At 54.2% G+C, this 26,650-nt stretch overlaps 2 protein-coding genes across 4 annotated transcripts; one reads left to right on the forward strand and one right to left on the reverse strand.

Moving 5' to 3' along the window:
- Positions 1 to 112: 112 nt before the first annotated feature.
- Positions 113 to 6,025, reverse strand: EIF2B2 (eukaryotic translation initiation factor 2B subunit beta). Its single transcript, XM_053946905.1, has 8 exons — positions 5,837 to 6,025; positions 5,107 to 5,227; positions 4,410 to 4,558; positions 3,556 to 3,719; positions 3,187 to 3,282; positions 2,194 to 2,331; positions 1,493 to 1,559; positions 113 to 605 (listed from the first exon to the last, which is right to left on the reverse strand). Exons 1-8 carry the CDS (start codon positions 5,997 to 5,999, stop codon positions 448 to 450), a joined length of 1,056 nt encoding a protein of 351 aa, XP_053802880.1. The 5' UTR covers positions 6,000 to 6,025; the 3' UTR covers positions 113 to 447.
- A 2,650-nt stretch (positions 6,026 to 8,675) lies between these two features.
- Positions 8,676 to 22,953, forward strand: PGF (placental growth factor). Of its 3 annotated transcripts, none has more exons than XM_053946717.1 (7): positions 8,676 to 8,730; positions 15,856 to 15,895; positions 16,522 to 16,718; positions 18,149 to 18,225; positions 19,878 to 19,907; positions 19,998 to 20,060; positions 20,772 to 22,953. In XM_053946717.1, exons 1-7 carry the CDS (start codon positions 8,713 to 8,715, stop codon positions 20,791 to 20,793), a joined length of 447 nt encoding a protein of 148 aa, XP_053802692.1. In that variant the 5' UTR covers positions 8,676 to 8,712; the 3' UTR covers positions 20,794 to 22,953. The 3 variants fall into 3 exon arrangements, with proteins under 3 accessions (XP_053802692.1, XP_053802690.1, XP_053802691.1); XM_053946715.1 differs by lacking the exon at positions 8,676 to 8,730 and adding an exon at positions 15,555 to 15,703; XM_053946716.1 differs by lacking the exon at positions 8,676 to 8,730 and adding an exon at positions 15,555 to 15,703 and having other exon boundaries at positions 19,998 to 20,017.
- The last annotated feature ends 3,697 nt before the right edge of the window (positions 22,954 to 26,650 follow it).

Here is a 26,650-nt window from a genome sequence, read left to right on the forward strand (position 1 = left end):
ACATTTACATGTGAAAACACACTGTAAAGTCTGCTACTGCATCATGTAATGAGTGCGGGCAACTGACTACACTGGTAAAACTCCTGCTAGTTAAATAAACAAAACAACTGCATATGGAAAATGTGCTTAACAGTGAGATCACTGTAAACAGCCTTTATTGCAGCGTACTTTGAAATATAGCTTAGCTGCCCCAGAGTTACACATATGCCTTACTATTTCAAAATCAAAGTGGGTTAGCAGCTCCACATGGTTTCTGACACAGCATGTGATGTAAACCTGTACAAGAGCTCTGCCTTCTCTTGCTTTTGGGTAGGAAAGACATTGCTGGGCAAATTCCCCACTGGCCCCCCACAACAACTTGTCTTTGCAACATACACTTTAATTAGCTGTTGTATTTTTCTAAAGAGAAAGACAAAAAGAGTCTGAATAGTGATGTGCTTCCCAGTGTTAGAGTTCGTAGTCATCTGGATGGTAGAGCTCGCTCATGAGGCGGTAGATGTAGGAAGGTGCATTACCCCCAATGTTAGAAATGAAGAGAGTAATGAGCTCCGGAGGGACGTAGTCAAACACTGGGCAGTGAACATTGATTTTTGCCAGGATCTCCCCTGTGAAGTGAATAGCAGCAATATCAGTCAAAGCATCTCAAAGTAGTTAGTCTTTTGCACACCTTCTGGAGTTCCTAAACAAACTGGCTATGCACATACCACCCTGAAGTCAGTATTTGACCATCCTGAATACTTCCCGACTTCTTCACTGATGTCAATGAATTACAGGTATAGAGCAAACTTCAATGAATGGCAAAACTGTTTCTGGTAATTTTTGCTGGTAGAAAGCCCAGATCCCCTCTGATGTAGACTGACTAATTGCCAAAAAACCCTACCAATATAAAATACAAGAATCATGATACTGCCAAAGTTATTATTTAAAGAAATGCTCAGAAGAACAAAACTAAAATCTGCTGCCAAGCCTGCTATCTTAGTTTCAAAAACCTTTGTCATAGAAATAGGGCTTTGAAAGAGACTTTGCTAACTGAAAATGGGCTTAGGCACTGATGTCTTTCTAAAGATGGTGCTTGTGTGGGAAGCCCATGGTAGAGACACTGTTGTTTCAATGGCTGTATCATGTAACAAAGTTTCAAGAAGTTACAGGAAAGAACGGAAGCTGTCCTTGGTGTTGGGCACCGGCCCTGGCCTACAAGAAACTGCTACCTACCTGGCATCATTATCACCCTCCTAAAATAAAACACTGTTTCAGAGCAGAAGCAAAACTGCAAAGACAATGTTCAAAAGAAATCCTTTTTCTCTACGTAATATAGAGTTATAAAACTGGATGGTTCACAGCACTCTTTTCTGTCGAAGTCAGTAAAAAGGGATTTTCTGTCTTGGGTTATAACATAATCTGATGTTTAATTTTTTGTATGAGTTACAAAAAAAAAAAATATATATATATAGTCTGAACCAGCTTGACCAGATGTATAAAGAATAACCAGTACCTTCTGTGAATGGCAGCACTTCCTGTGGTGACACAAACTTGTGGAATGAATCTTCTTCATTAGGGAACTAAATGAGAAAGAGGACAGGAAGATCAGGAAAAAAGTCCTACCTGATTATCCTTGTGAAAAGAGATCCTGGCACTGGAAGGATCTAATGCAGAGGAAGATGACTTGCCAGGTGATATTAACTCTGTTTACAATAATTACATAGTGCTTGCATCTAGAACCTCTCTAACATTTACAGGTGAAAGGTTCTTCCTCAAAGCTTTCAGAGTCTTCTATGATGTGGCTGCCCTTACCAAATCCTAGTGAACTGGAAGAGTGACTTCCTCAGTCTGCAACTTCATATTGACAATACTGAAAAAGTACTGAGTGTAAGAAAGAGTCTAATTCTACATTCTCTGCCTTTCAGCACTAATGGTATAAACTGAAATCTGTTATGGTTGAGGAAAAATAAGTATGGCAATGCCAATCTCATCAATCTAGGCAGTGGTACTGCTTTGCACATGTGGCCGAGGTGCTTCAAGGAGATCCAGAGGTGTGCCAGATTTGGGTGAGGATCTCCTATCTGAAGTAACAGTGCTAGATGGGGGAGATGCCTCATTTACTGACCTTGCCTTGGAACAGATGGTGCTCTTCACCCTAACCTCCTACAAGTAAAAGCCCCTGCAGGTGCAGTCCTGAAGTGCTGCTGTACTTACCTGTGGCGAGAGCTTGAACATGGGGGCACACACGATGAGTGGAGTGGAGTGGTGTTTAGCTGCCAGTGCCAGAGTGTGAGTCCCACTCACAGCAATCAGGGCGCCATTGGCCAGGATTGTCTTTGTACCAATGATGACCTTAAAAGGGCAAATCAGAATTGGATAGCATGTTCCACAGCAAGCTGAGGAAGGAACACTTCCTGGCTCAGACCCTGACAGATGAGCTGGAGGAAGACTGTGTCAGTACAGCCAGCCAGCAGCTGGAGTTAGAGGGCAGCTGAATGCCTTATCTGTTTCATCTGGCACTGGCTCTGCACTGAGACGCTCCTTGCTAACAAGAGCATGACTCCAGCACAGAGAACTTCAGAAGACAAATGTATGTTCTACTGCAGGAAACACCAAGCAGAAACTGGGCTCTGGTCCCTTTTCTACAAACCTACAAAGTAAGCTTTGTACAAGTAACTTGACTACTCCCTGCAAAAATTCCCTTGGTTGAAGGAAATTATCAAAAACCAAAAATTATGGATGAGGGAGTAATAAAAAGCAGCTCAAAATATATAGATAAGAATTGATGTGCCTGCATTTTAATATGTTACAAGTACTTTTTTTTCCCCCACTTTAGGCTGCCAAGTTTTCATCTCTAAAATACAGAACAGGTCTGTTTTACAAGACAAACCTTAATGATTCCCTTCATCAATCATCTTCTGTTTCAAGCAAAGGGGTGTTTCTTGCCTTTGGAAATGCTGCTTTTTGTTCCATCTCCTTTGAAAATGGAGGTTAATCCTTTGAGGCTTTCGTGTAACTGTAGCCACTAAGCCAGAAAAACCTGTCACCATTCAGTCAGTCATCCTGACTTGGAGCTCCACACTGAATCTCCACCCCAGCAGTGAAGAGGGACTATTACATTTTTGAGAGACACATCCATCACTGCTGGGACTTGCAGCTGATTTGAGATCTGCTATGAAATCCCTCCTCCAGTGGAGCCCTCCTTACCTTATTGACTCGAGACATGACAGCAAAAATAGCTGCATCACTCATGACAGTAGTTTCAATACCCTCTTTAGACAGTCGGACAGCCATTTCATGACCCTAAAAAGAGGGAGAATTCAATTGGTTCCCTGTGACATAGCTCCTGCAGTGTAATTGTAAAGGTATCAGCACTCAATTCTTGTCTGAACTGCAAAAATACCAAGTGATGAAACCTGAACACAGCCCTTCAACTCAAGGATGCTGGGGTAGGATAATGAGCTGTCTCCAATCTCTCAGCTGCAGAGGAATTTCCATAATGTTCATCTTGATTCCAGACACAAGATTTCAGTAAGAATGTGTGGAACAATATGGTACAGCCAGCCTAGGCCTTACCTGGCAGAATGGTGCACACTCTGCCACGATGACCTGGAACTTGCGCTTGCGAGCAGCTTCCTTCAGGAAGGCCTCAACAGTGCGTGAGTAGCCAATGGTCATGATCACCTCATTGGAGTGGATGTGCTCCAGTGCCTGCATAGCAATGTTATCAGTGGTGCCCTCTGTAACAGAAGGAAGATGTGGGTGTAAAAGCAGCCAGCAAAAGCAACACTTGTGCTGCTAGGACTGCCCTCCAACAAGATCATTTTTCACTAAAGCACTGGTAGAGCAGGAGCAGCTTTTCTCCCCATTCTTTTTGACAGTGGAGTGGAACCAAGAAGCTGGCCCTTGAATGCTCCATGCTCCCTGGCTATACCCTCACTATATATAAAAATAGCTGTACTGAAAACTCCATTGTGAGGGGAGTGGATTGTGTCAGCACTACTCCAGATAACCACAAGACCCACAAAACTTCAACAGTTTTGTAGTTCAATAGTGGGGCAACTTGGGCCTCAGAAGGATGCCTGATTTGTCACAAGAATTGCAGAGAAAGAAAATTGTATCACGGTTCTTTGTGACAAGGGTTAGGTTATATGTGCACAGGGATTTTACACTCTTCTTCACAGGACTCAAGACTTCCCAGAAGACAAAGAGTGCAGGCCTACAGACCCCCATATTGCTCCTTCCACAATCTACCTGTAAGCCAAAGAGGACTTAAAACCAAGTCCTGGGAGCAGCAGGGCTTCAGTCCCTTGGTTCCTTCAGATTAAGCCTCCCAGATCCTTATTGGTTTTTTTCACTTAGAGAAGGGGGAAGCATCAGTCCCATTCCATAAGAATCGTCACTCAGGAGCAATTCAGACCCATCCGTACCTAGCTCAATTAGCATTTCATTAATAGCTTCAATAACATTAGCTCTGAGGGAGGGGTAAGGGGTTCTGAAATCTTCACTCAGTCCTCCAGAAGTCAGGAGTTTGTGCAGGGATTCTTGCTGGTCACTTTCCTCACTGCGCCCGTGAAGCCTGTGGAGAGAAGTGGCCTCTTCAGCCTCAGGAAGGAGCACAGGGCTGCAGCCAGGCTGAGCACTGTCCCCACAGTGTGGCACACCTGGATGTGAAGAGACAGGAAGGAAAGCTACCCACAGGAGGCACACCATGCCACACCAACGAGTTTTCATAGCTGTCTTGGCAGAAAAACACCCAAATCTCTACCAGGAAGTGCCTTCTTAAGACATGTGCAAACAGTGCTGTCCATAGACAAGGAGCAGGCTGGAGGCTACTGCTCCAGTGGGATGGACCCCCCTAGGCACAGACAGAGAGAACAACCCAAGGCCAGGGCACAGACTGTTCTCATGCACTCACAACACATACACCAAGTGGTTTCTAAAGAGGAAATGTCATCACCCACAGTGGAATCAACTGGGCTTCCTCTGGTGTTAAACTCCCTGAATACCTCTCTAGGAGAGGTGGGAAAATGAGGTGATGAAAAACTAAAGGAGTTTTACAGAAGCAACTTAAAAGGGCAGTTCTGGGTTTTCAGAGAGATACAGGGCAAAAGAGGGGCACTTTACCGGCCATATTCCTCACGAATGACCTTCAATACCCGTCGCACCATGTTGCCCACTGTTGTTTCTGATGGCTGGGCTGCTGTCATCCTCTGGCCCTCTGTCCGGATCAGATCCATGAGCTCCCCTAAAAGAGGGCAGGGCCTTGGTTATCGCTGCCCAGAGCAAGCCCATGTGAGCATCAAACCTCTCAATATGCCAGGGCCAGCAGCTGCTCCAGCACAAGGGCCACAGCACCAAGAAACACCAGGAAGGGGCAAGCAGAGAGCCCCTCGCAAAGCAGCCGGTTCCACTGTTGGGTTTTGCAGTCGGAAACGCTTGGACACAACACAGACCTCAGGGAAGCCCATCAGCAGCGCATTTGATCTTTCCTTTGAAAGAGGAAACCACATGCTGCTGGAAAGGTCCGTGCTCGGACTGACGCCGCTGAGGGGAGAGCAAGGCTGGAGCAGGACAGCTCCTCGGGTAATGAGCAGAGCAGGCAGGGGAGGGCTCCGCCGCGGCAGGACAAGCGCTGCGAATCCGCTGGTCGCTGCTGGCGAGGCCCCAGCTCCCGCGAGCCGCAGCGCCAGCGGCGCCGCCTGGGGCCTGCCCCGGCTTTGCGGATCTCTCTGCACCCGACAGCCGCGACCGGGGCGCAACTGCCCTCCCGCGGCTCGCCCCGCCGCCGCCTCGCTCCTGGAGCTGGAGGAGCCGCACCCGCCCGGGGAAAGCGCCGCGTCCGCCCGGCCCTCACCGGCCCGGCTCCATCGCCCGTGCCCGACGATCTTCCGCAGCAGCGAAAGCGTCTGCCGCGCCGTGTCCTCGGAGCGCGGCCGCTCCCCGCCGCGCCGCAGCCGCGCCGCGAAGGCCTCGATCTGCTCGGAGAGCTCCGAGCCGCGCTCGGCGGCGCCCGGCATAGCGGCGGCACTTCCGCTTCCGCCCCCCCGCCGTCCCATTGGCGGAGACTGCCGAGCTGCGCCCGCCCCTCGGCGGCGGCTCAGCCAATGAGAGGCGCGCCCGGCGGGCGGGCGGTGGCGCTGCCGCGGGGCGGCGCGGGGAGCGCGCGCGGCCGGGTTTGCTTTGGAGCGGAGCGGGCCGGGCTCTGCAGAGCCAAACCAAACGGGCTGGGAAAGGCGCAGTTCCTGGCAGCCCAATTGTTCTTGCTGGCAGAGCCAGAACCGGCCCTGGATAAGGCAGGAATGCAGCTCCTTTGTGTCTAGTTCCTGGAGCAGTGTGTCCAGGGAACAGGCAGGAGCCATGGAATAATTCTCATTGCCGTTCTGCTTTACTCTATCGCTCTGGTCTGTGTCCTGTTGTTTGAGATTAGGAAATAAAAGCAAACAGGCTTATGCTGGAAGCTTTCAGTGATTGCTTCATGCCAAGGCCTGTAGGGCCTTGGATGTTCATGACACCTTTGCGTTCGTCTGGTTAGCTTAGGACTCGCCCTACAGCCAGCTCCTGTCCAGGGACTGTTGGGTCCCCAGCAAAATACCAACAGCTGGTGTGCTGGCTCTGAGGACTTAATGCAGGTGATTTGTCATCCAAAGCTTGCAGGGGACTGAGAGTCCTTCCATGCCTCTCTTTTCCTCCTGCTTCCTCAAGTGCCCCTATGTGCCTGGAAGGCAGAGAGCCCAGCAGCCTGGGGAAGGAAGCTCGCTGTATCCCTCCAATGCCTGGCAAAAGGCCACACATCTGAGTTTGGCTGGATGTGCTCGGGGGGTGTTGCAGCCCTGGACAGAAGTCAGAGTTTCACTCCATGATGAGCTTGTCCCCTCCTTTGCCCCTGGAGAAAGTCAGTAGAGGGTGACAGGGTTTGCCCAGCTGTTGGCTCCACTGTGTTGGACCCCACTGTGCCAACTGGGCATGTCCTGGTTCCCCGCTGCCTTGTCTCCTCCTTCTCCCCAGATTTAGGTGTATATTTTCTTCCACAGTGTGTAAATCAGAGGCTCCCTGGAGCAAGGTCTGCACAGCTCTGCATTTGTGCAGGGAAACCCCATTCTCCCTTTGCCCCTCTGCACAGCCACTTACAGGCAGGGCTGGGGAGGCTGCCTGTGCCCATCAGCTGCCTGCTGCTGGTCCTGCAGTGCCATGTGCCACCTGCCTTGGTGTGCAGAAATAGCTCCCATATGTGCACCCAGGAACTGGGACCTGTGGATTGGCCAGAAAAATAAAAATCACTGCACTGTAGCTTTCCTTTGTTTGTTTACTTTTCTTGCTTGTAAACAGAGCAGCTCTTGGAGATTAGGCAGGATGGAGAAGAGGAAGGGAAACCAGGCTCTGAGGTTATGACCTCCTTGTGGATGCTTGCCTGTTTACATTCCCTGCTTTGGTCCCAGTAACTATTGCAGGACCGTTTTTTCCCAGCGCTTTGCCAGGCAGCAGAGCTTTTCCCGTTTGTACTGTTTCTGTTCTTTTTCCTGTAGCACTTTCTGCTGGGCACTGCTGCCACAGCTAGTTTAGGCAGCTGGCAGTCTGATGTCCCTTGAGGGACAGAGTCCTGCACTTGGTCTGCTGCCCTGTGTTTCATGAATGAAAGCTTCTGAATGGGGATTTCGGGAGCCGTTAGCTCTGCAGAGCTGAGCTGAGCCAAAACCTGGGGCTCTCTGGAGGGCTGCGAGGCAAACCCCAGGCTGCTCAGAGGGACCATGGCTACAAGACAGCCAACTGTCAGTAGCCAGCTGCTGCTGTCAGGACCCAATGAGTTAGACAAGGACTGTCCAGCAGGACTGAAAAGAAGGCACTGAGGAGGAGGACGGGCAGCAAAGACAGCACAGGGAATGTAGGGCAAGTGGGGAAGGAAAGATGCATGTTGGTGCCCTGGTGTACTCTGCTAAAATCCCACTGCCTTGCAGGCTGTGGCACTGTGGCAGAAGCAATGAGGGTGGGGAGGTGCAGCCCTGTGCAGCTGGAAGGAGCCTCAGCTGCTGGTCCACAGCTGCTGGGTGTTATAGAGCAGCACCCTGCTCTGTTGCCACAGCCACAGGGAACTCTCTCCTGTACAGCCCACCCTCCTTCCCTTCCCCTGTGTGCCCCGGGCAGAGGTGGTGGCTGCAGCATCCCAGCTGGTGCACAAGCAAGGAAGGAGGCTGACACAGCTGCAGATGGTGCTGGTTATGTGCACAAAAGAGCTGAGCAGGGAATGAGCTGGCCAGCCGAGCATGGCAGCACGTTTTATGGGCCTGTAGAGGAGCTGAAAACTGTCTCACCTCCTTGGAGAGCTGCCAGCCTAGCCAGGATGGCATCCTTCTCTGTACCATCAGGGCTGACTGCTGGAGACACTGCTTCCCTCCACCCAGTGAATTCTGCATCCCTGGGGGCTGAATGTCATCCCCCAAGTGCTCATGTGAGGGAGGACAAGGCAGGACAGAGGCTGGGTAGAGCCTGGGAGCACTGGAACATCGTGTGCTGGGAGGCTGTTTGGATTAGAAACTCTCAGTGGATAAGTGGGCTGGATAAAATGCCAGGGAGGGGAATCAGTTTGCTGAACTCTAGTAATTGGACTCATCTGCAAGAGTTGGGTAAGCAAAGTGAGCTGCTCACGCTCAGCACAGGCAAAGAAAAGGAGCCAGCAGAGGAGAGCCAGCTGAGCCAGGGCCCAGCAGGAGCAGCAGGGCAGGCTGTCAGCTCGGCATGGACTGTGAAGACTGGGTGGGTGACATGGGCAGAAGCAGCATTACTGCAGGGTGCCTAAGCCACTTGTTGAGCACAAGTGACTGAATTAAGCAGGCCACAGTGCATGGGTGTGGGGAGAACTGAGCACAGTGTAAGGGGAAGGATGCACTAAGGTATCTTTGGAGTGACATGATTGCTCTTTAGAAAACCTGTGCTCAAAGGCCTGAGACAAAAACAAGTCAAGACCAAAGCTTTTGCAGTCACAGATGTAGAGGCAGGAATGAATCTGCTGAAGGGAGGCCAAACCAGTGTTTTCTGTGTGCTACAGGGAAGAAAGTAGGTCACTTAGTAAGTGAAGGGGATGGAAATGATGAGCTGAATTGAGTGTGGAATGCATGTTTAAAACTCAAGCTTCCAGGGAAAGAAGACAAAAAGCCCAAACAGCTGCTGATCAAATGCAGGTACGTGAATAGCTGGAAAGCTGAGCTCTGCAGCTTTTCAGGCGCACGCACACGTTGTCTGAGTCATCGGCAGTTTTGGCATGCTTGAAATTCACGTCTGACGCTGCAGGTACCAGGGCACGTGTTCTGCTCGTCTTCGCTGATGACTCTGGTAACAGCTGTCTCCTAAACTGGTCATCCTCAGGAAAGCCTGGCTGCCATAACTGCCTGGGTGGCCAAGGGGGAACAGGCAGGCATTGCTAAGGGGAATAACAGGATGGATTCAGTACCTCAGGTTAGCAAAGGGTTTGGTGCAGCTCTTGGCTTGGCCTCCTGCGTGTACGTGCGCTTGTCTCTGCCTGGAAAATGGCTGCTGTCTCATCCTCACGTCAGCACAGCACACACAGGCAGGCCAAGCCCATAGCCAGACCCTTGTGGTACCAATGGAGTCCACAGTCCCTATGGAAAATGAGTAGGCGGTTCAGAATCCGGCCCAGAGACTGTCTCTCCTGCCAGCAAGATTGTAATTTGTGCCCCCCTCCTTTTAGGAACCTTAAAAATAGAGACCAAGGCTGGGAAGCATGAAGGTTTTTCTAGGGTTTGTTGTGGAAGCAGCCTAGGCTGGGCTGCCTCTTGCTCTTCCCAGCCCCTGGGAGAGGCATGGGAAGCTGGCGTCTAAATGCCTGCCCTGGATGTGGAGCCTCACTCGTCGGCTCATTCAACTATGGCAGTAGCCCAGGTCTCCCTCGTGATACAGGCAGCTGGAGGCAGCTGGTTCAAAGGCCAGGCTGGTCAGGAAGAGGTGAGGGAAGTGTGGGAAGTCACTGCATGTCATGTAGGAAAACAAGCTCTAGCAAGGGATGAGGGAGCATGCTGCAGAGCTGGGTGGGAGCTGTTGTCCTCAGCGTTGCTATTAGTGTCCTGGACCTTCATACCCTGAAAAGGCGTTGGTTTTTTTCGCTGCCACCAAAGGCACAAGTGCTCAGAAAGCTCAGTGGCACCATGCAGGTGTTGGCTGTGGCCCTGCCACCTCTTTGAGGGTGCATGGCACCGTGGCTGGGCCACAGAGGAGCTGCTGCTGGGGGCTCATCCCTCCGGGCTGGCTTCAGAGAAGCCCCGGAGCAAACCTGGTGTGGCTGCAGGAAGCCAGGCTCTCGGAGTGAGACAAAGTGCGGCCCGGACGCTTTGTGGTCACCAAGGGGTCCGTGACACCAGCAGTCTGGGCTGCTTCCTGGTCACCAGCCAGCTCCCCGCAGTTCCTCTGCTCACGCGCTCCCGGTGCTGCAGCTGGCCCCGGGCTCGCTTTGCTCATTGTCTGCTGCGGGTGATGGCAGCTATTCAGCGGCTGCCAGGTTTCGGGGAAAGGGAGAGATGAGCCACTCCTCCACCCACATTCTAGGAAAGCCTCTGGGATGAAGCCCTGCCGATACACACGTTCACTATCCTCAGCAGGGAGAGTGTGCTGTGGAGCTTATATTCCCCCTCCGCCCGCATCCCACATCCCCTCTTATCAGCAGGAGTGATGCTGAGGAGCAGAGCTTGGAAGCAGCCCTGGCTGCTGCCCTGTCCCACACAATAGCAGAGTCTGCTACTCCCCATCTCCTTGCCTGTTTGCCTTCCAGAGCCAGGCAGAGTCTCGCCATCGCTATTATTTTGCTTTGTGTCAATATTATGACAACTAAAAGCAGGAGAACTGCATCCACACGATAAGCGGCCAGAAGCTCTGGGCTGGGTGTGGATCAGGTTCCAGTTTGGCAGGGGAGAAAAGCGCCTGGCAGCCCCTGCCCACCGAGTGGCTGGGCTGGGAAAGCTGGAGAGCAGGGGCAGCAGCAGCAGAGCAGCAGCCGGTTTGTGCCTGTGTGCCTCTCTTCTCTGTTCAGTGCTCACTGCCCTTTCCCCAGGGTAGATGAAACATGATAAATGTGCAGAATATGCTTGGTTCTCTGGTGGAAAAGTAACCTGTCTCTTTCCTGAGGAGAGGGCTGCTCTGCTCCTGCAGGGAGAATCTCACCCCTCCCACGGTTGCCATACCCTGTGCCTCCAGCCGGTACGGGCCCAGGCTGTTCTGTCTCTGCCGGTGGCAGAAGGTCATGCACACTGCTGCACCAGTCCATCCTGCTCTCAGCCTTGTTTTTCCCAAGCACAGCACTCTACGGCTGCTGGAGAAAAATTCCTCCAGGCTTTCTGGGACTTGAAGCTGCAGCTCCCACCCAGGGCTCCAGGAGAGGAACTTGGACAGAGCAGGGTGAGCTGTGCTGTGATTTCTATGTCTCTGCCTCCTGCTCTGGTCTCTCAGGCGCTTGGCGTGCATGGGGCTGTTGTTTTGGCACGGTAACTGCGCTTGCTGTTGGGGCTGCTGACAGAACGCTTACCTGTAGGTGCCCACGTATGCTTGGGGCTGTGGTGTGGCTCTCCAGTGCCTCGCCCTGCTCCAGGGCTGTGCTTTTCTGCAAACACCCGTGGCCTGACCAGTCCCTGCAGCATGGGGCTGCCCAGCCACTGGCCACTGAGCACTAAGCTGAGTGGCACTAGGTCTGCCAACGTTGATCTGTTCCTGGAACGCTGGCTGGATGAGGGCTGCGGCTCCCCAGGGCTTGGGTCCGGCAGTCTCAGGGACATCCATCTTGGTAGCATCATCCCTGCCCCCACAAGGGATTAGTGTCTGAAAGCAGTATCCAGGCTTGCCAAGGATTCCCCTTGCCCGAGTTCTCTGCCTGGAGTGCTCTCAGGCAGTCGTGGTGCTCATCCCATGCCCTTCCAAAACTCATGTCTGACCTAGGCCAGCCTGCAGTGCCTGTGACCCATGGGGACCAGACCCTGATGTCCCCAGGCACGGGGCTGGACTGTCAGGTGCCTGCAGGTTTGATTGTGGGTCCCCAGGGAGGCTGAGCTCCCCTCCCCAGGAACCAAAACAAACAGCAGAGTTCCTGCCACGTGCGGCCGGGGCTGACTAAGGCCGGACGCTTCCGCCTGTCGCCAGCAGCAGTGGCCGGGGCTGTGAGCCACCACCATTGGGGTGCACAGCCCGGCCCATTTCCCCCTATTGTCAGCCTCCCACTCAGCAAACACATCCCCCTGCACACCTGGGCTGGGAGAGGCACTGACGCCACCACAGTGAGCCACCAGGGACAGGGGATGTGCTGCCCAGGGCATCTCAGAGTTGGAGCTGCTGCAGCACAGCTCTGAGGAGTCCTTCAGGGCCCAGGTGCCCAGACAGGTTGTTTGCAAGCTGTTTCCTTGAGGAGCAGCACTGACTGTTCAGGGGTCATTGGTGCAGCTCTGCTTGCCTGCAAGGGCATTGGAGATCGCTGCATTTCTCAGAAGTCAGCAGATATCTCCTGAGAGAGAGGCCTGGGTTACCTGTGCCAAGAGGCTGGAACTGGGGATGCCCCAGCCCAACCATTCCCATCCTCATTCTCACAGAGGAGACACAAACTGCAGATAATTGACCTGGTTTATCTCAGTGCTAGCTATGGACTGGCTCTCTGGTAGTGGAGCTTAGGAGACTCTCTATGAAGAGATCCCAGAAGCAGAGAAAGCAATCAAATGAAACAGCGAGGGTGAGACCTGGGGGTTCTGGGATGACGGGCAGGTGTGAGGAGCCCAGTGCCCTACATCCTCATGCTGCTTTGACCTCAGGAGTCACAATGCAGGACATAGGGAGCTGCTGGTGGGGTTCTTGCCTACTGGGGTCAAACACAAGAGGGTGACTGTGCTGGGCACTGGATCGTGGATGGACTGGCCCTTCCCTTGGTATAAAAGCCTATAGCTTTAATGAGACTGAGTCCTGTGTCCTAAACTGCAGCAGAACAAAAATAATGCCCTGAGGATTTCAGAGATGTTCTCTGAGGGCTTCAGGGTTTCTCTGACACAGGAGGTCCTGGCTGCAGTCAGTTTAAGAATGATGCAGGGACAAGTTTTTGTTGGGTTCTTTCCATGTGAAATGCCAAAGGTGGGATTTTGCAGGGTATAAGATGCCCGTAAGAGAACTCTGATGCTGAAATGGGGCTGTTTTATGGACAAGGTTACTTTAGAGCGACCTTGCCTGCAATGAGCAGGGTGGGGTTTTGCATGGAAGAGTAGCTGCTTGCTCTGGGCTCTTTCAGTGCTCATGGGCAGCCAGGGCCCCTGCTCTTGTCCCTCACCCTGTAGGTGTAGGAAGCACGGAGGTGACCCTGTTCCCTGGCAGGGCTGTGCCATGGCATGCTTGCAGCTTGATGCCAGGGCTGGCCTTCCCCACTTGACAGCCAGGGCTCGCCCACAGCAAGGACACACCATCATTCCCCACCCACCTCCTTCCTCAGCTCTGTGAGCAGGGCAGGGAGGTGGCACAGGCAGGCAGTGGCATATTCGGGGTGATGCTCTCAGGCAGCAGGGGCTCACTGCAGGGGAGGCATTTGCTCTTTAAGGAAATGTCTCTATTTGCCTTATGTCCCTGGCTGGTTCCTTGAGCTTCCTCTGTCCCTTGCTCCCAAAGTGCGTAACTCTGCTCCCCAGAGCCGAGTGGGAGGCGGCGCGAGGGACATCATGGTGCATTTATAGCACCGACCTCCAGCCCTGTCCTGCAGCTGGGGAAGGGCAGATTTGGCCCCCTGGGGAGGAGCATGGCAGAGGGGAAAGCAAGCAACTGTGACCCCAGCCAGATTGATGTTTCTCCCATATGCAGGAGGATATTGCTGATCACAGGTTACCGGTGTCCAAATATTATTCCTCTTCTCCTGTTTCTGTTCCACACTGCCTAGAAAGTGGATGCTCATCCCAGGAATGTAAACTCTGCCCAAGGCCTCTGAGGAAATAGTTTCAGACCAGGAACAGGACTGCACTCAGCAATTAAGGGCTGGTCTCCCCAGCCACACAGCTCCTGGGGGAGAGCCCTTTGCTCCAGCGCCAGAGGCTGGCCTTGTGTCTGAGAGGTGGCCCCAAGGGACCTTCCTGCAAGGACAGGCATGAGGCCCCGGGTGGTCACGGTCTTTGCAATAACAGGATTCTGTCTGTCCAGTGAGTTGGCAGCAGCTGCTGCTCAGGGCAGCCTTTGCTCTCTGGTGGGAGGAAATGCTCTCTTCACCTCATCCCACAGCCATCCCTGGGGAAGTGGGAAGGGGGTCCCCTTGGCCCAGGAGGGTCCATAGGGTGGCAGAGGGAGACCACAGGCATGCTCCAGTCATCACATTAAGGATGTTACCTGCTCTTTGCTGCCCAGCCAGGAGAAGGAGTATGAACAGACACTGAACGCTGCCACAGCAGCCCCAGCAGCTGCTGAGTTGGTGCTGTGCTGCTGAGTGATGAACTGCAGCACACCCTCCCCGCGGTGGGGCTGGGATTTCTGTGTGCTTATCTCTGCAGCATCTCCACGCTAATTTGCCAGGCCTTGCTCCAGCAGCTTTGTCACACACTCAGTGGTACCAATGCCTAGAAGCTCCTGACTGAACCCAGCTCCTGCTGGTGCCTGAATCACTGCCACTTGCATGGCCCAGTGGGGCTGAAGACAGCCAGATGGCATGTCCTGCATCCCCTGGGGACAGATGGGAGCAGATCACAGGGCTGGGAGCAGATCACTGGCATCCTCATGCTGCAGGGACAGACCTCACACGGTGTTGGGCAGGGAAACCCTGAAGCAGCCTCCCCACTCTCCCAGGAGGACAGAAACGTGAATCCTGGCACGGACACAGAGCTCGTTATTTCCCTAGGACCCGCAGCCCACGGGGGATCGTGTTGCCTGTTGGCATCTCATCACACCTCCCATAGTTCCAGCTTCCCTGGCCTCTGGGGCTTAAAAATAGAACAGAAAAGGCCAACAGAGGTCCTTTGGTTTGGGAGAAGGGTTTGACCCGAGACCTGCTGTGCCCCCTTCCCTTCCGAGCTGTAGACCAGAACCAGGATGCTGCCCTGAGGCTGCGGGGGCTGGAAACCCTTTGGCAGGGGTCCAGCGGCAGGGGCTGATGGAACCGGCACAGGGCAGCCTGAGGGGGAAGGGGGTGGGTGGACAGTCACGGGAAGTCTGAGTGGGAATAGGGCATCAGTAGAGGAATGAAAAGGATGGGTGGGAAAGGGGCTGTTGTATGGGGGCAGGAACCAGGTGGGCACAGAATGGGTGGATGGGCATGGGGCAGTGAAAACAGCAAGCCGAGAAGCCCAACACAGCCCCGGTGGTTCCCGCCGGCCGGGGATTCACCGGGCACGGGACGGTGAATGGAAGCGCCAACCGTAATGGCCGGAGGCGGTGCGGGGGCGCTGGAGGAGGGAGCTCCGCCGCGTCCGGGAGTACCGGCCGTCCCCGCGGCCGCCGGGGCCGGGCACCTGCTCCCGCCCCGCGGCGGGGCCGGGGCGGGGCAGCGGCGGGGCGGTGGCGGTGAAATACGGCGGCGGAGCGGGGCGCGCTCCCATGGCCCGGCGGCGGCGGAGGCGGCACGGCGGGGCCGGTGGCCCGGCGTCGGGGCGGCATGCCGGGGGCGGCAGGGCGGTAGTGGCGGCGCCGAGTCTGTACCGGGGCGGCGGGAGCGGCGATGCGGCTGCTCGGCGCCTTCCTGCGGTTGCTGGTGGCCGGGACGCTGGGGGCACCGCCCGCCCCGGTGAGAGCCGAGGGGCGGGAGGGGGGTCGGAGCAGGGTGCGGCTGCCCGCGGTGGCCGCGAAGGCCGGGACAGCTCCTCCCGGCGCTGGGCGGGGGGCGGCGGCGGGTCACCCCGTGCTGCTCCTCCAGAGCTCGCCTTTCCCTCCCTGCAGGCCCCGGAGGAACGGGGGACCGCCAGCACGGAGTCTCCCGGTGAGTTGGTAGTGGGCGGCCGCCGGTGCCCCGGCTGGGAGGGGGCAGCAACCCAGCGAAGGCTTCGCGCAAGGCTGGGGCGCGTTGGGTGCTACCCGGGGCTGTGTTACCTCTGGAGTTCCGTGGTGACAATCGGGGAGGCAGCCGGGAGCTGCGCCGGGGCTCGGAGCAGCCTGATGCCCCCCAGCCCTCCTCGGGCACCGCCGCGGGCCGGAGCGCAGCCCGGTCCCTAGACTGCCCCCCCTCCGGTGCTGGCATGCGGGGTGGCGGGTGGGAGCGCTCCGGTCAGCTCTCCCTGCTGGAAAGCCCCAGGGGACGGCTGTCCGGCCGGGCGAGATGCGGGGGAGCCCCTTCGCGGCGGAGCTCGGGGATGAGCAGAGTGCCTGGGCAGGAGGCGGAGCTGGCAGATAGAGGGAGAAAGAGCCTGTCGCGGCGGCTGTGTGAGCCCCCGCACACTGATGTGCACAGTACGGTGACGGACTTACTGGGAGCACAAAGTGGTCCTTTGCTTCTCTGTGCTCCGTGGTGGCTGCAGGACCCCCTCGCGGCTGCTGCACCTGCCCCGGCAGCGGCCCGGCTGGGCTCTGCCTCTCTGGGCACCTCCTTATAGTCCCTGTCTCTTGCAGTCCTTACCTTTCGGGAGATCTGGAATCGTAGTTTCTGCCGGCCTCTGGAGCAGCTGGTGGACGTCATTACCGAATTCCCCAACGAGGTGGAGTACATTTTCAGACCCTCCTGCGTCTCCCTGCAGCGCTGTGGAGGCTGTTGTGGGGACGAGGGTCTCCGCTGCGTCCCCGTGGAGACAAGCACGGTCACCATGCAGGTACGTGCTGCTGCTGCGGGGCTGGGGCTGTGCCGGCGAGGTGGAGGGCTGCTCACCAAGTGCCGGGAAGGTGAACTTGCAGCTTTGCATCCTCTAGACATTGTAGCAGTGTGGCTAGCAAGGGAGAGGACTTAAAACTGCTCAAATGCATGCCAAACCAGTAGGGTCCCTCTGCCTGCTCTTTGAGCTTGCCCCTGAGGTCAGGTGTCACCCCTGGTGGTACTGGCCTCACTCCCTCCTTCCCTGACTTCTCTCTGTGTGGTCTGTCTTGCTCATTGCTGCCATTTTTCCAGACCTCTCCCGTCCTGTGGTGGGGCTGGGGGGTGTTCCAGTTAGCCGTGGCTGCCTGCTGGGACAAAGTAGGTATTGCCCTCTAATCGAAGGGAGGAGTGAGGCTCTCCTCTATCAGGTGATGCTTGGGGTGGTGCTGACATGAATGCCCCCACACTAGGGCATGGTGAGCATGAAGGGCTGAGCCAACTGTGTTTTCAGTCACCACTGTGTGAGCTGTGAGATGTGGGATGGGAGATCCTGAGCCGTTCAACCCTTCCCCATGGAGCAGGCAGCAGTTGTCCTCACGCTGCAGCCCCTGCACTGAGCTGCCAGAGATCAACCTGCTGATGCTGCAGGGACCCGGGAAATGCTCTGCTTTGCCATGGATGATGGACTAGGGAATGCCTGCAATAAATCACCAGTGATTTTGGTCTCTCTGAGGTTGAAAGTGTGTTGGAAGGAAGGATGGCAAAAAGCTCTTGGCTGAGGTGGATCAAAAGCCTGGCGTGAACAGGAGGCAGCTTCCCAAGCACAGGTCTCCCTCTATGGGAGGGATCCTGCTGCTGTGTACAGAGTGGAAATGCCAGACACTTCTGCAGGAGCTAGTGTGGATCACACCAATGATGAACGTACCCTGTAAGGCCCTTGGATGTCCAACCTGAACTTCAGGCTGGGCTGTGACATGTGACAGGACAAATCCTGTACCTCTGGACTGGGGAGGCACTGTGGTACTGACTCCAGTCAATTCCAACTCAGTGCTGTAGGAAAGGTGTCCAGGAGGAGGCAGCAGCAATGGGATTGGCCTGAAAAACATGACTGGGGGGATATTTCTGTCAGAGAAGGGAAATGTGCAAAGGGGTCAAATATGTGAAAATTCTCTGGAAAGGCAGAGACTGAAAAATCTTTTCTAAGGCTGGGAAATCCTGAGACCACAGGACTTAAATTAAAGCCCTGAAGACATGGGGCAGCACTAGCAGAGCCTCCCAAGCTGCCAGGGCAGCTGGCTACGTGTGGAGGTGGACTCTGTTGTTGGAGGTCCCGAGGAACAGGTTAGACATGCATCTTCCCAAGAGCCTGGGGTGGCAAGGCAGTGGCGCAGGAGTCTTTCCAGCCCCCTCCTGCCACTGCTTGAGAAGTAACCTTTGCTCTTCTTTCAGCTCCTGAAGATAAAGCCAAACGGGGAGGCACCCTACGTGGAGATGGCGTTCACCGAGCACAAGCAGTGCGAGTGCAGGTAGGGACTCCTGGGTTCCAGCAAGAGCAAGCCTGCCAGGGATGGAACCGGGATGCCCTGTGGAACAGGGATGCCCTGTGGGCACCCTGGCTGTGCTGGCACCCCCTCTTGCTGTCTTTGCACTAGGGTTTGCCTCTGCTTGTGGCCCTTGTTCAGCTGCAGGCTGCACCACATCTCTGCACCTGCTCCTTGCAGACAATGGGGTGCATGCCATTGTGAAGACAGGTCAGGAGCCATGCAGCATCTGCAGGGCTGTGCTCCCCATCCCTGCAGCTGCCTTGGCATGCTCCTTTAGCCAGAGGATCTGCCTCTGGGTAATGGAGCAAGGCTCGTTGCTCTGTGGCAGATAGCACGTCCAAGGTTGTGGCTCAGCAGGGAGCTCCATGGCTTGGCATGCCTGAATGTGACCATGCCCCAAATAGAAAGCACAACAGCTAAGTCTTGGGCCACCATTTAAGGGAGGCTGCCTCATACAGACCTGGGGATACAGCAGAGTTTTACAGCCAAGCCAACAAATAAAAGCTTAAAACACACAGTGTCAACCTGGCCTGGATATGCAGTGCTGGCCTGAAATGGATGTGCAGCACCAACCTGCCACAGATTCCTAGCACCTAGACAAGCCCTTGGAGTGCTCACTATGTCCCAAAAGTGGTGAAAGCCTGGGCAGGATGGGGCCTCTTCCTGAGGCTGCAATGCTGTGGGAGCAGCTCCGGTGCTGCCTGCAGCTGGTCCTTGCCATAGGGACTCCAGCATTGTCTGCATGGTGGGTCCTGGTAATCACTCTTCATTGTGATCCAAGGGTGACTTAGTATTGCAAAAACTGGCTGATGTGTGTCCTGCTGGGCAGCCATTAGACATGATCCTTGCCTGGAAGAAGATCCTGAGGATTCCTGGATTGGTATTCCCCTGCAGTTTTATGAGAAGCTCTTCTGGAGCAGACCGAGCTTCACACGGTCTCTGTCTGGAATGTCTGTCAGTAGATGCAGAAGGGGGAGTGGGAAGAAGCAGATGTGTTACTTGCCTCCTTCTCTGCTTCCAGCTATTTCCCATGCAGGGGATTTCCTAAGCCTTTTGTGGTTTTCCTGCTTAGGGTAACTCCCAGGGGATCTCCTATGAGCACTGGTGCAGGCTGCCTTCTGCAGCAGTTTTTGGCTTCTTCCTAATCCGCTTTCCACACCTGTACATCACTCCCTTTTGTAGTTAGTGTAGGCGTGGCAGATGTCCTGGCTGTGACCCGCCCCCATGGGGGAGGTATGTCGTGGCTGAGAACCCACTACCAAGACTTTGCAGCAAATCCCCCATGTTTGTTACTCAGGATGCTGGGCCTTGTTTCACTATGAGATGTGAAAGCTGTCACTGAGAGCAGCTGAGACTGAATTTGTCTTCCCCAGCCTCACTGGCAAAATGTCAGATCCCCAGGTAGCCACCCAAGCCAACCAGCCCCTTTGCTGTCTCTGCCTTCTCTCTACCTGCTGCAATCAGCTCCTGACTGAGGGTTTAATAAGGTCAAGAGTATTATGTCTGTTTTAAACATGAATGATAACAGGTAGATTATGCTGTGCACTGGGGCATGTCACAGGACCAGCTCCTGCAGCTCAGCTGCAGCACTGCCCAATAACCACTTCTCTCTGTCATTTTTTCCCACTCTGCAGGCCCCGGCAGGACCTGATGAGGTTGGGAAGGTAAGTGACATCAGGGGCATTGTTACTGGCTGGGCTTGTGGGTCTCATCTCCCACACATCAGCCCTTCTTGTGATACTTTCCTTCTGAAGGAGGAGGTCCAAGGGCCGAGGTAAGAGAAGACAAGACAAGAAGGGACGGAAAGACTGTGAACTGTAAGTTCAGGGGCAGGTATGGGTGGTGTCTTCTGGGTTAATTTTCTTGGGATGAGTGTCTTCATTAAGCATTTAGATATTTACTGACACTGTGAGCAAGTGAAGAGTTTGTGCAGAGCAGACACAGAAGTAAGCAGGAGGGGACAGTGGCTGTGGGGAAACAGGCCTTCTACCAAAGACTTGAAAGGTACTTGGTAGTCTCCAGGCTCAGCAGCTCAAAGCTGGGCAGAATGAGGATGGATGGGCTGGGTAACTTGATGGTGTTTCGCTCTACTGCCATCACAGACCATGCTGGATTTCATGGATCCATGAATTTCCAGTTTCAGCCTCATCTTGCTGCCTGTTGTGTCCTTACTGCTGTCCTTGACTGATTGTTGTTTGGGTTACTCTACTCTTTCCATCTTCTATTCCACTTTCTCAATCTCCGTGCTGTAACAGCACAGGCTGGACTCACTGTGGGCACTTTTGAGGTATGACACCTGTGGCTAGCAGTTTGCTCGAGCATTTCCCCCTTTTGTCTGAAGTCTGCTGTTGGGGGCTCAGCCAGTGCCAGCCCCACCACCCTCACTCCTCCCCACAAAGAGGCTGCCTGCAGGCCCTGCCCCTGCAGTTCTGTGTCACAGGGGCCAGGCACAAAGAAGGGGATCCAGGGCAGAGCAGGTGAGCCTCCCGTGCTGGCAGTGCTCACCCTGTGCCGTGCTCTCTTTGCAGATGTGGCACACCGCGCAGGTAGCCTCTGCCCTGCCCCCAGCCTCGCTCCCACCACCTGGGTTTGAGACAGCTGCTTTTGTCCCCAGCATGGGGGACTTGTGGAGTCATGTCCCTCCAAGCTGCAGCGGGGAGCAGGACTCCAGCACGGAAGAGCTGACTGTTACTCTTGGTTGGCCCTGGGGGAAGCACAGCCTGGCACCAAGGACTCCCTTGCCCCATCTGCCCCATTGGCAGCAAGAGAAAAGGACTCGTGACCAAGCCTGGGGCTGAAGATGAGGAGCTCAAGCCGTGTGTTGGTGTTTGAGGACATTCTAGGGGCAATGAGGAGCGAAGCTGGTGCATGTGCTGCTGGAACTGGCTGGGGAGGACAGCATGATGTGGCAGTGAGCGGAGATCGCTCACGGGGCTGCACCTGCAAAACGTCTCTGTCCTGCCAGCACTCTGCAGCTGGGAAGGAAGGAAATCTGGGGCAGGCAAGGCTGTAGGGCTGCGTCCATCCCAGTTTTGGCATGGGGCAGCCCAGGCAGGTGCCAGGGATCTTGCCTGCTTGGGAACAGAAGGGAACTGGGCTCCTCATGTGTTCACAGCTACATCTCAGCTTTGCCCTGCTCAATAAAAGCTGGTCAGACATGGGAGCTGGCAGCTCCTGTCTGCTTTCCAACAAGCGCAGGGAACTTCCCCGTGAGCACCCACTCAGGCTGCAGTAGGGCAGTGACCCAGGGTTTGTCCCCAGCACCAATCCTGCCACACCAAGGGACTGCCCTTGGCGTGATGCTGCAGATGGGCAACCAGCAGGTTGCTCCCTGGGCTGGGGGCTATCCATGCGCTGGAATTCTCCCAGTTGGGTACTGGGAGACCCTTGGGTGAGCTGCCCTTCCCCTCCACACCACAGTGTGGGACTGGTACCTCTCCTTATTCATGGTGCCCATCCTCTTCTCACCCCAGTCCAAATGTCTGGCTCGCCATCCTGTCCTCTCTGGCAGGGCTGATGCAAAGTTTAGGGCACTGGGGGGCAGGCTGCCCACTCAGGAAATAACCTCACCAAGGGTCATTTACCTGACATGGGCACAGGCTGGCCTGGGGCCTCCTTTCCTTACTAGGAATCCCCTTAGGGTATAAGGAGCTGGTGGCCCTCATCGAGGTGGCTGTGGGGACTGTTTCCTGCTTTCCCCACTCAGCCAGCTCTCTGCCCAGGTCTACAGGGAAGCCGCAGCCCCTGGTTTTCCATGCTTTAAGCAGTTCTCCTGAGGCTCTTCCTGTCCCCATTTCCACCCCTGCTGCAGTGGGTCTGGGGCTGTCTGCCAAATGCATCCCACGCTGATCTGTGCAAGCCATATCCTGGAGCAGTGCATATAGCTGAAAACCCTAGGGGTGAGTTGGCACTTGCGTGTTTGTGGGGCACTCCTGGCACTGGATTAAAAAAAAAATCAAGGGTCATTCTTGAAAGCTTAAAAAAAAGACTGGAGGGCAAGATCTGCAAAGGTTTCAAGGTTGCCCTTAAATTATGGCACCTGTGGTTTATCCTGCTCTGAGGAACAGAGGGTGGAGCCTAACGTAGCAAGAATTGGGGTCTAAGGTGGCTCCTTCCCACATCTGACAGGGCTGCCTGTGACGGGGGTTACATTATGACTCTCTAAGCCATAATGCTGGTGTTGCCTGAGGCTGGCACAAGGACGTGGGGATAGGGCAGATCCCTGTCAGGGAAAGCTGGAGGTGATGTTGAGGTAATGTGAACCTGCATATTGCCACCATGTAGCAGGGCTGGACTGTGTTAATTGTAATGGTGTAGCTGGGCGTATCATTCAGGAGCTTGCTGGATCCCTTTTGGATCCCATTTCCAGGCATCCACAGTATCCTGGGGCACAGCCTACATGGGCTTTGCCTCAAAAATAGTCCATGAAGTTCCTCCTTCACTACCTCATAGATGAGGGGAACTCGCTGCTCCCCTTCCCATATCACTCAAAGTCTGTGTGAACCGTGTGGACACAGCTTTCCCTTTCACTATGTGTCATTTCTGCCTGGCTGGTTTGCTCTGAGGCCAAGGAGAACCACGTGCAGCACTTGAGGATGTATGTGATGGTTTCTGTATTGTCTTTAATACCCCAGTAGTATTACATGTTTAAAAAAGGAAGTTACATAAATCAAGTATGTTAATTAATAAAAATAAGTTTATCAAGACTCATGATTAGGATTAAAACACTGACACACAGTGGCTTTTCCAAACAGTTCCTGGTGTCTGGAATCACCTCTTTGGCCACTGCCTGGCACTGAAATATTCGAGGCAGCTCTGCCCATCAGACATGGCAGGGTCAGGCACCTGCCTTGCACAGACCCTTGTGTTACTTCTCTCTCTCCATCACCTGAGCCGCCTGGGTGCTGTGTGTGGCCTTGTCCCCTGCTCCTCCCGTGGCATGGGGTGTTGGATAGCAAGAATGTGGGTGCTGGGAGGGATGTGGCTATCCCACTGCAGCCATGATGAGCAGAATAGTTGGGGCAGGGCAGGAGCAAGGGGAAACATCACTTACAAGAGATTTGGGAGCTGCAGCTCCAGCTGTCAAGGCTGCCTCCAGCTCCATGGAAGTAACAGGAACCTAATGAGCCCTAGTTCATTAAGTTCCTGTTATTGCTGCAGGCAACACACACTCAAGGAAATGCTAGCTCCTTTCCCTATCCCTGCCAGAGGGGAGAGTCCTAAGGCCCTCCTCATCCCAGGGTGGCAGGGGCTTCCAGCAGGACATCACACCCAACAGAAGTATGAGGATCAGGGTGGGGGACTGCTGCTCTGAGGGGGAGACAGGGGTGCCTGGCTTCAGGGCTTGTGTCCAATGCCCGTGTTTCCTCTCAAGGGGACCAATCACTGTCTGCCTGTCCCTCCTCTGCGTGGTCCCAGTTGTAGCTTTTTTATACCACTAGCTCCTGGCAGCCCCCCTTGGCCACAGCCAATGTGTGAGCACTCTGACAAGGTCAGCTACATCTACGGAACCCCATGTCCCCCAGGCACTACAGTGTCCTTGTAAAGGCACCCTGACATACCCCAGCCCCAAAGCCAGCAGCATCCACCATGGACAGGCAGAAAACATGTTCCAGCCCCAGTGCTCCCAAATCTCTCATCCTTTCCCTGCCTGTGTACCCCTTGCAGCTGTCCCACAGAGCTCAGGAACAGCACACCACTGGGTTATCAGTGTCCCTGGGCTCTCTGTGTCTTCCAGCCTTACAGGGCAAAGGTTTGTTTAATGAGGCTTTAGGAGCTGCAGTAAGATGTTTTAGGAGGATAGTTCTAGGGAGACAAAACATAAAGCAGCCTTATGCACCAGGAAAAAAAATTTACATTTTTTGGGAAGTAACTGTAAAGGTGATGTGGGGATTGGCCCAGAGATGTAGCATCGTAGCTGATGAAGCCCTGATGTTAAAACTTCACTGGTTACCTCTGGTCTCCCTGAGTATAGGCTGCCATCAGAGCGCTGCCACCCAGCAGTGTCTCCCAGCCATGCCCGTGCAGGTCTCCCACGTGTCTCCATGCAAATAAAGAAACACTGAGGTCCTAACTTCTTGATTGTGACTTACAAGTCTTTTGCACCCTCACAAAATTTGGCATAAACCTGCCTGTTGAAGCCAATGATGTTTGCAGTCTCAGCGTATTTTAAACTTTTGCCAGCTCTCATGTGTCAATTTTAGCCTGTGAGAAAAAAGGCAGTTCTCACTCCCCTCCCTGCTATTTGTCTGTGCTGGTTCTGCTTTGGCAGTTCCCACTTCCCAACAAGGACCACAAGCTCTCAAACACATTAATCTAAAAGTAATCCCCCAAATTTAAAAGTCCTCTGTCCAGCACTGACATGCAAACCTGGAAGCCCACAGGTAAAGGCAGTTGTGCCTCAGGGCTGGTACAAGTCTCCTTCCCTTGCAAAGCTTTTCCTCACAGGAGCATCCTTGAGGCACTTCATGCTGATGCCTTCGACTCACTCTCTTCTGGCTGCTTCAGAGGTGTTAGATGAAGAACTTAACTAAATTTTGTACCCTCCTGGGAACTCCTCTTCACACATCTCCCTGCCACCATCACCTCAATATCCAAACCACTCTACAGATACATTGTGCTGGATTTTGTGTCTTTCCTGTGCTCTTTCCTCTCCAGGCCCACACAGATCTGCTGAAGCCAGGCAGGTGAGTTGTGCCAGCAGCACCCCTGCTCCCATCCCTGGCTCTCCTTCACTTCTTGCCTGCTCAGGCTTTTCACTTCAAGGAGGAGCCTCCAGTCTCTGGTGGGAATTAAAAGACCGCAGAGACCGTGGGGTATAAATAGGCTGGGCAGAAAAAATTGGTCTCTGTTAGGCAGAGGTTGGAAAAGGAAACAGGAAGTATTTTGAGGAGAAACCAAAGAACCAAGCACACCAATTGTATTTAGTCACTGAGTTGTCTTACAAAGCAGATGGCTTTGCACCCTCCTAGACCTGCCCTCTGAGGCACAGTTAATACTTTCATACTCCCAAAGAAATGGTCTTTGTAAGAGAGACGGTGTCTGGATGCTGAGCTGAGCTGTGGGCACAGGCTTTACTGTCCTGTTCTGTTGTTAACAGGCTGGGCTGTGCAAAGGAGCTGCCATGGGGACCTGAGCCCAGGGAGATCCCCTACAAGTGTGTGCAGGGTATGAAGTAACCACAGGTCAGTCACAAACGGGTGCGCCCTCTGCCAGTGCCACAGCAAGAACCAGGTCCAGCAGGGGCTGAACACAGTGAGTGACCAGGCTGGTGTGGCTGTGATGGCACAGCACAGGGCCAGCTCCTGACAAAATGAAAACCCCCATCTTAGGATCATTTCCTGCTGTAGTGGGACACGTGCATAGGTTAGCAAGGGATGGACAAAAATGCAGGGGCCTCCCTCTTCCCAAACAATCTTAGCACAGTTTTTCCAAGGGTATCCCTTAGCTTTCATTCCAGCCCTTCTCCCTTTGCAGGCCCCCTGCCATGCCAGTGGTAAGGCAGTTATTTAGGCTGGGACCAACCATCCCACAGACACAGCAAACCAGTTGGCCGGTTGGTAGAAACCACTTGTGCACTCCTGGTTCAGCAAATCCCTTTCACTAATAACTGCAGTGACCTAGCAGGCCCTGCAAGGCCTCCTGGCCTTACGAGAAGAAGCCAGGCCAGGAGGGCAGGAATACATGTTTCTAGCATAAGCCAAAGACTGATCTTTTCCACATACAAAGCATGTGTTAACCACCTGCTGGCATCTTGATTACTCTGTCCCTTTGCTGCACCTTAATGCATTTGTGCTGATGTTCCCTGTCTTGTACATTTGGAATAAGTTGGTAAAACCCAAAGAGTCTACAAGAGCTGGTATAAGGGCTGGCTGAGAGCTCAGTATCTGGGCCAGTGGCACCCACTTGGAAGAGGAAATTGGGAAGAGCCAGGGGTACCCTGGGCTGGCCATGATGAAGTGGCAAGACACCCACCATCTCAACTGTGGCAGTGGGGAGCTGCTGGAATGGGTGCAGCACCGACAGGGGCCAGCAGTGCTGACCACGTGCACCGGTGGGTGCAGGTCCACCTGTCGGGTGGAGGGCAAAGACAAAGGCTAATTAAAACACAGCTGATTACGCGTTATGGGAGGAAAGGAAACACGGCGGCAAAAGCACAATTTAATGAACAGGAGCTTGGTTAATTAAGGGCAATTAATGGTGAATAAGGATGATAATAAAGCAAATGAAATGACAGCGCTCTCCGCGCTCCGGAGAGGTGGGGGCGGGACCCGGGCGGGGGGACCCGGGCATGGATCCCCCAGGGGGAGATGATGATGATGATGATGATGATGATGATGATGATGATGATGATGATGATGATGATGATGATCTCATCCGCGGCCAATCAGCACCGCCCGCCCCTGCC

This window comes from Vidua chalybeata, chromosome 6 (genome assembly GCF_026979565.1).
Source record: "Vidua chalybeata isolate OUT-0048 chromosome 6, bVidCha1 merged haplotype, whole genome shotgun sequence".
In the NCBI taxonomy this organism is placed as follows: domain Eukaryota; kingdom Metazoa; phylum Chordata; class Aves; order Passeriformes; family Viduidae; genus Vidua; species Vidua chalybeata.

Bases quoted from the DNA above. Each gene is read 5' to 3' on its own strand.
- EIF2B2 (XM_053946905.1), bottom strand. From the start codon at position 5,999: ATGCCGGGCGCCGCCGAGCGCGGCTCGGAGCTCTCCGAGCAGATCGAG. The intron at 5,228-5,836 runs GTGAGGGCCGGG...GCCCTCTTTTAG, and splicing joins CGGGCGATGGAGCCGGGCCG to GGGAGCTCATGGATCTGATC. The intron at 4,559-5,106 runs GTAAAGTGCCCC...TTCTCTCCACAG, and splicing joins ATTCGTGAGGAATATGGCCG to GCTTCACGGGCGCAGTGAGG.
- PGF (XM_053946715.1), top strand. From the start codon at position 15,638: ATGCGGCTGCTCGGCGCCTTCCTGCGGTTGCTGGTGGCCGGGACGCTG. The intron at 16,719-18,148 runs GTACGTGCTGCT...CTCTTCTTTCAG, and splicing joins CAAGCACGGTCACCATGCAG to CTCCTGAAGATAAAGCCAAA. The intron at 19,908-19,997 runs GTAAGTGACATC...TTCCTTCTGAAG, and splicing joins GACCTGATGAGGTTGGGAAG to GAGGAGGTCCAAGGGCCGAG.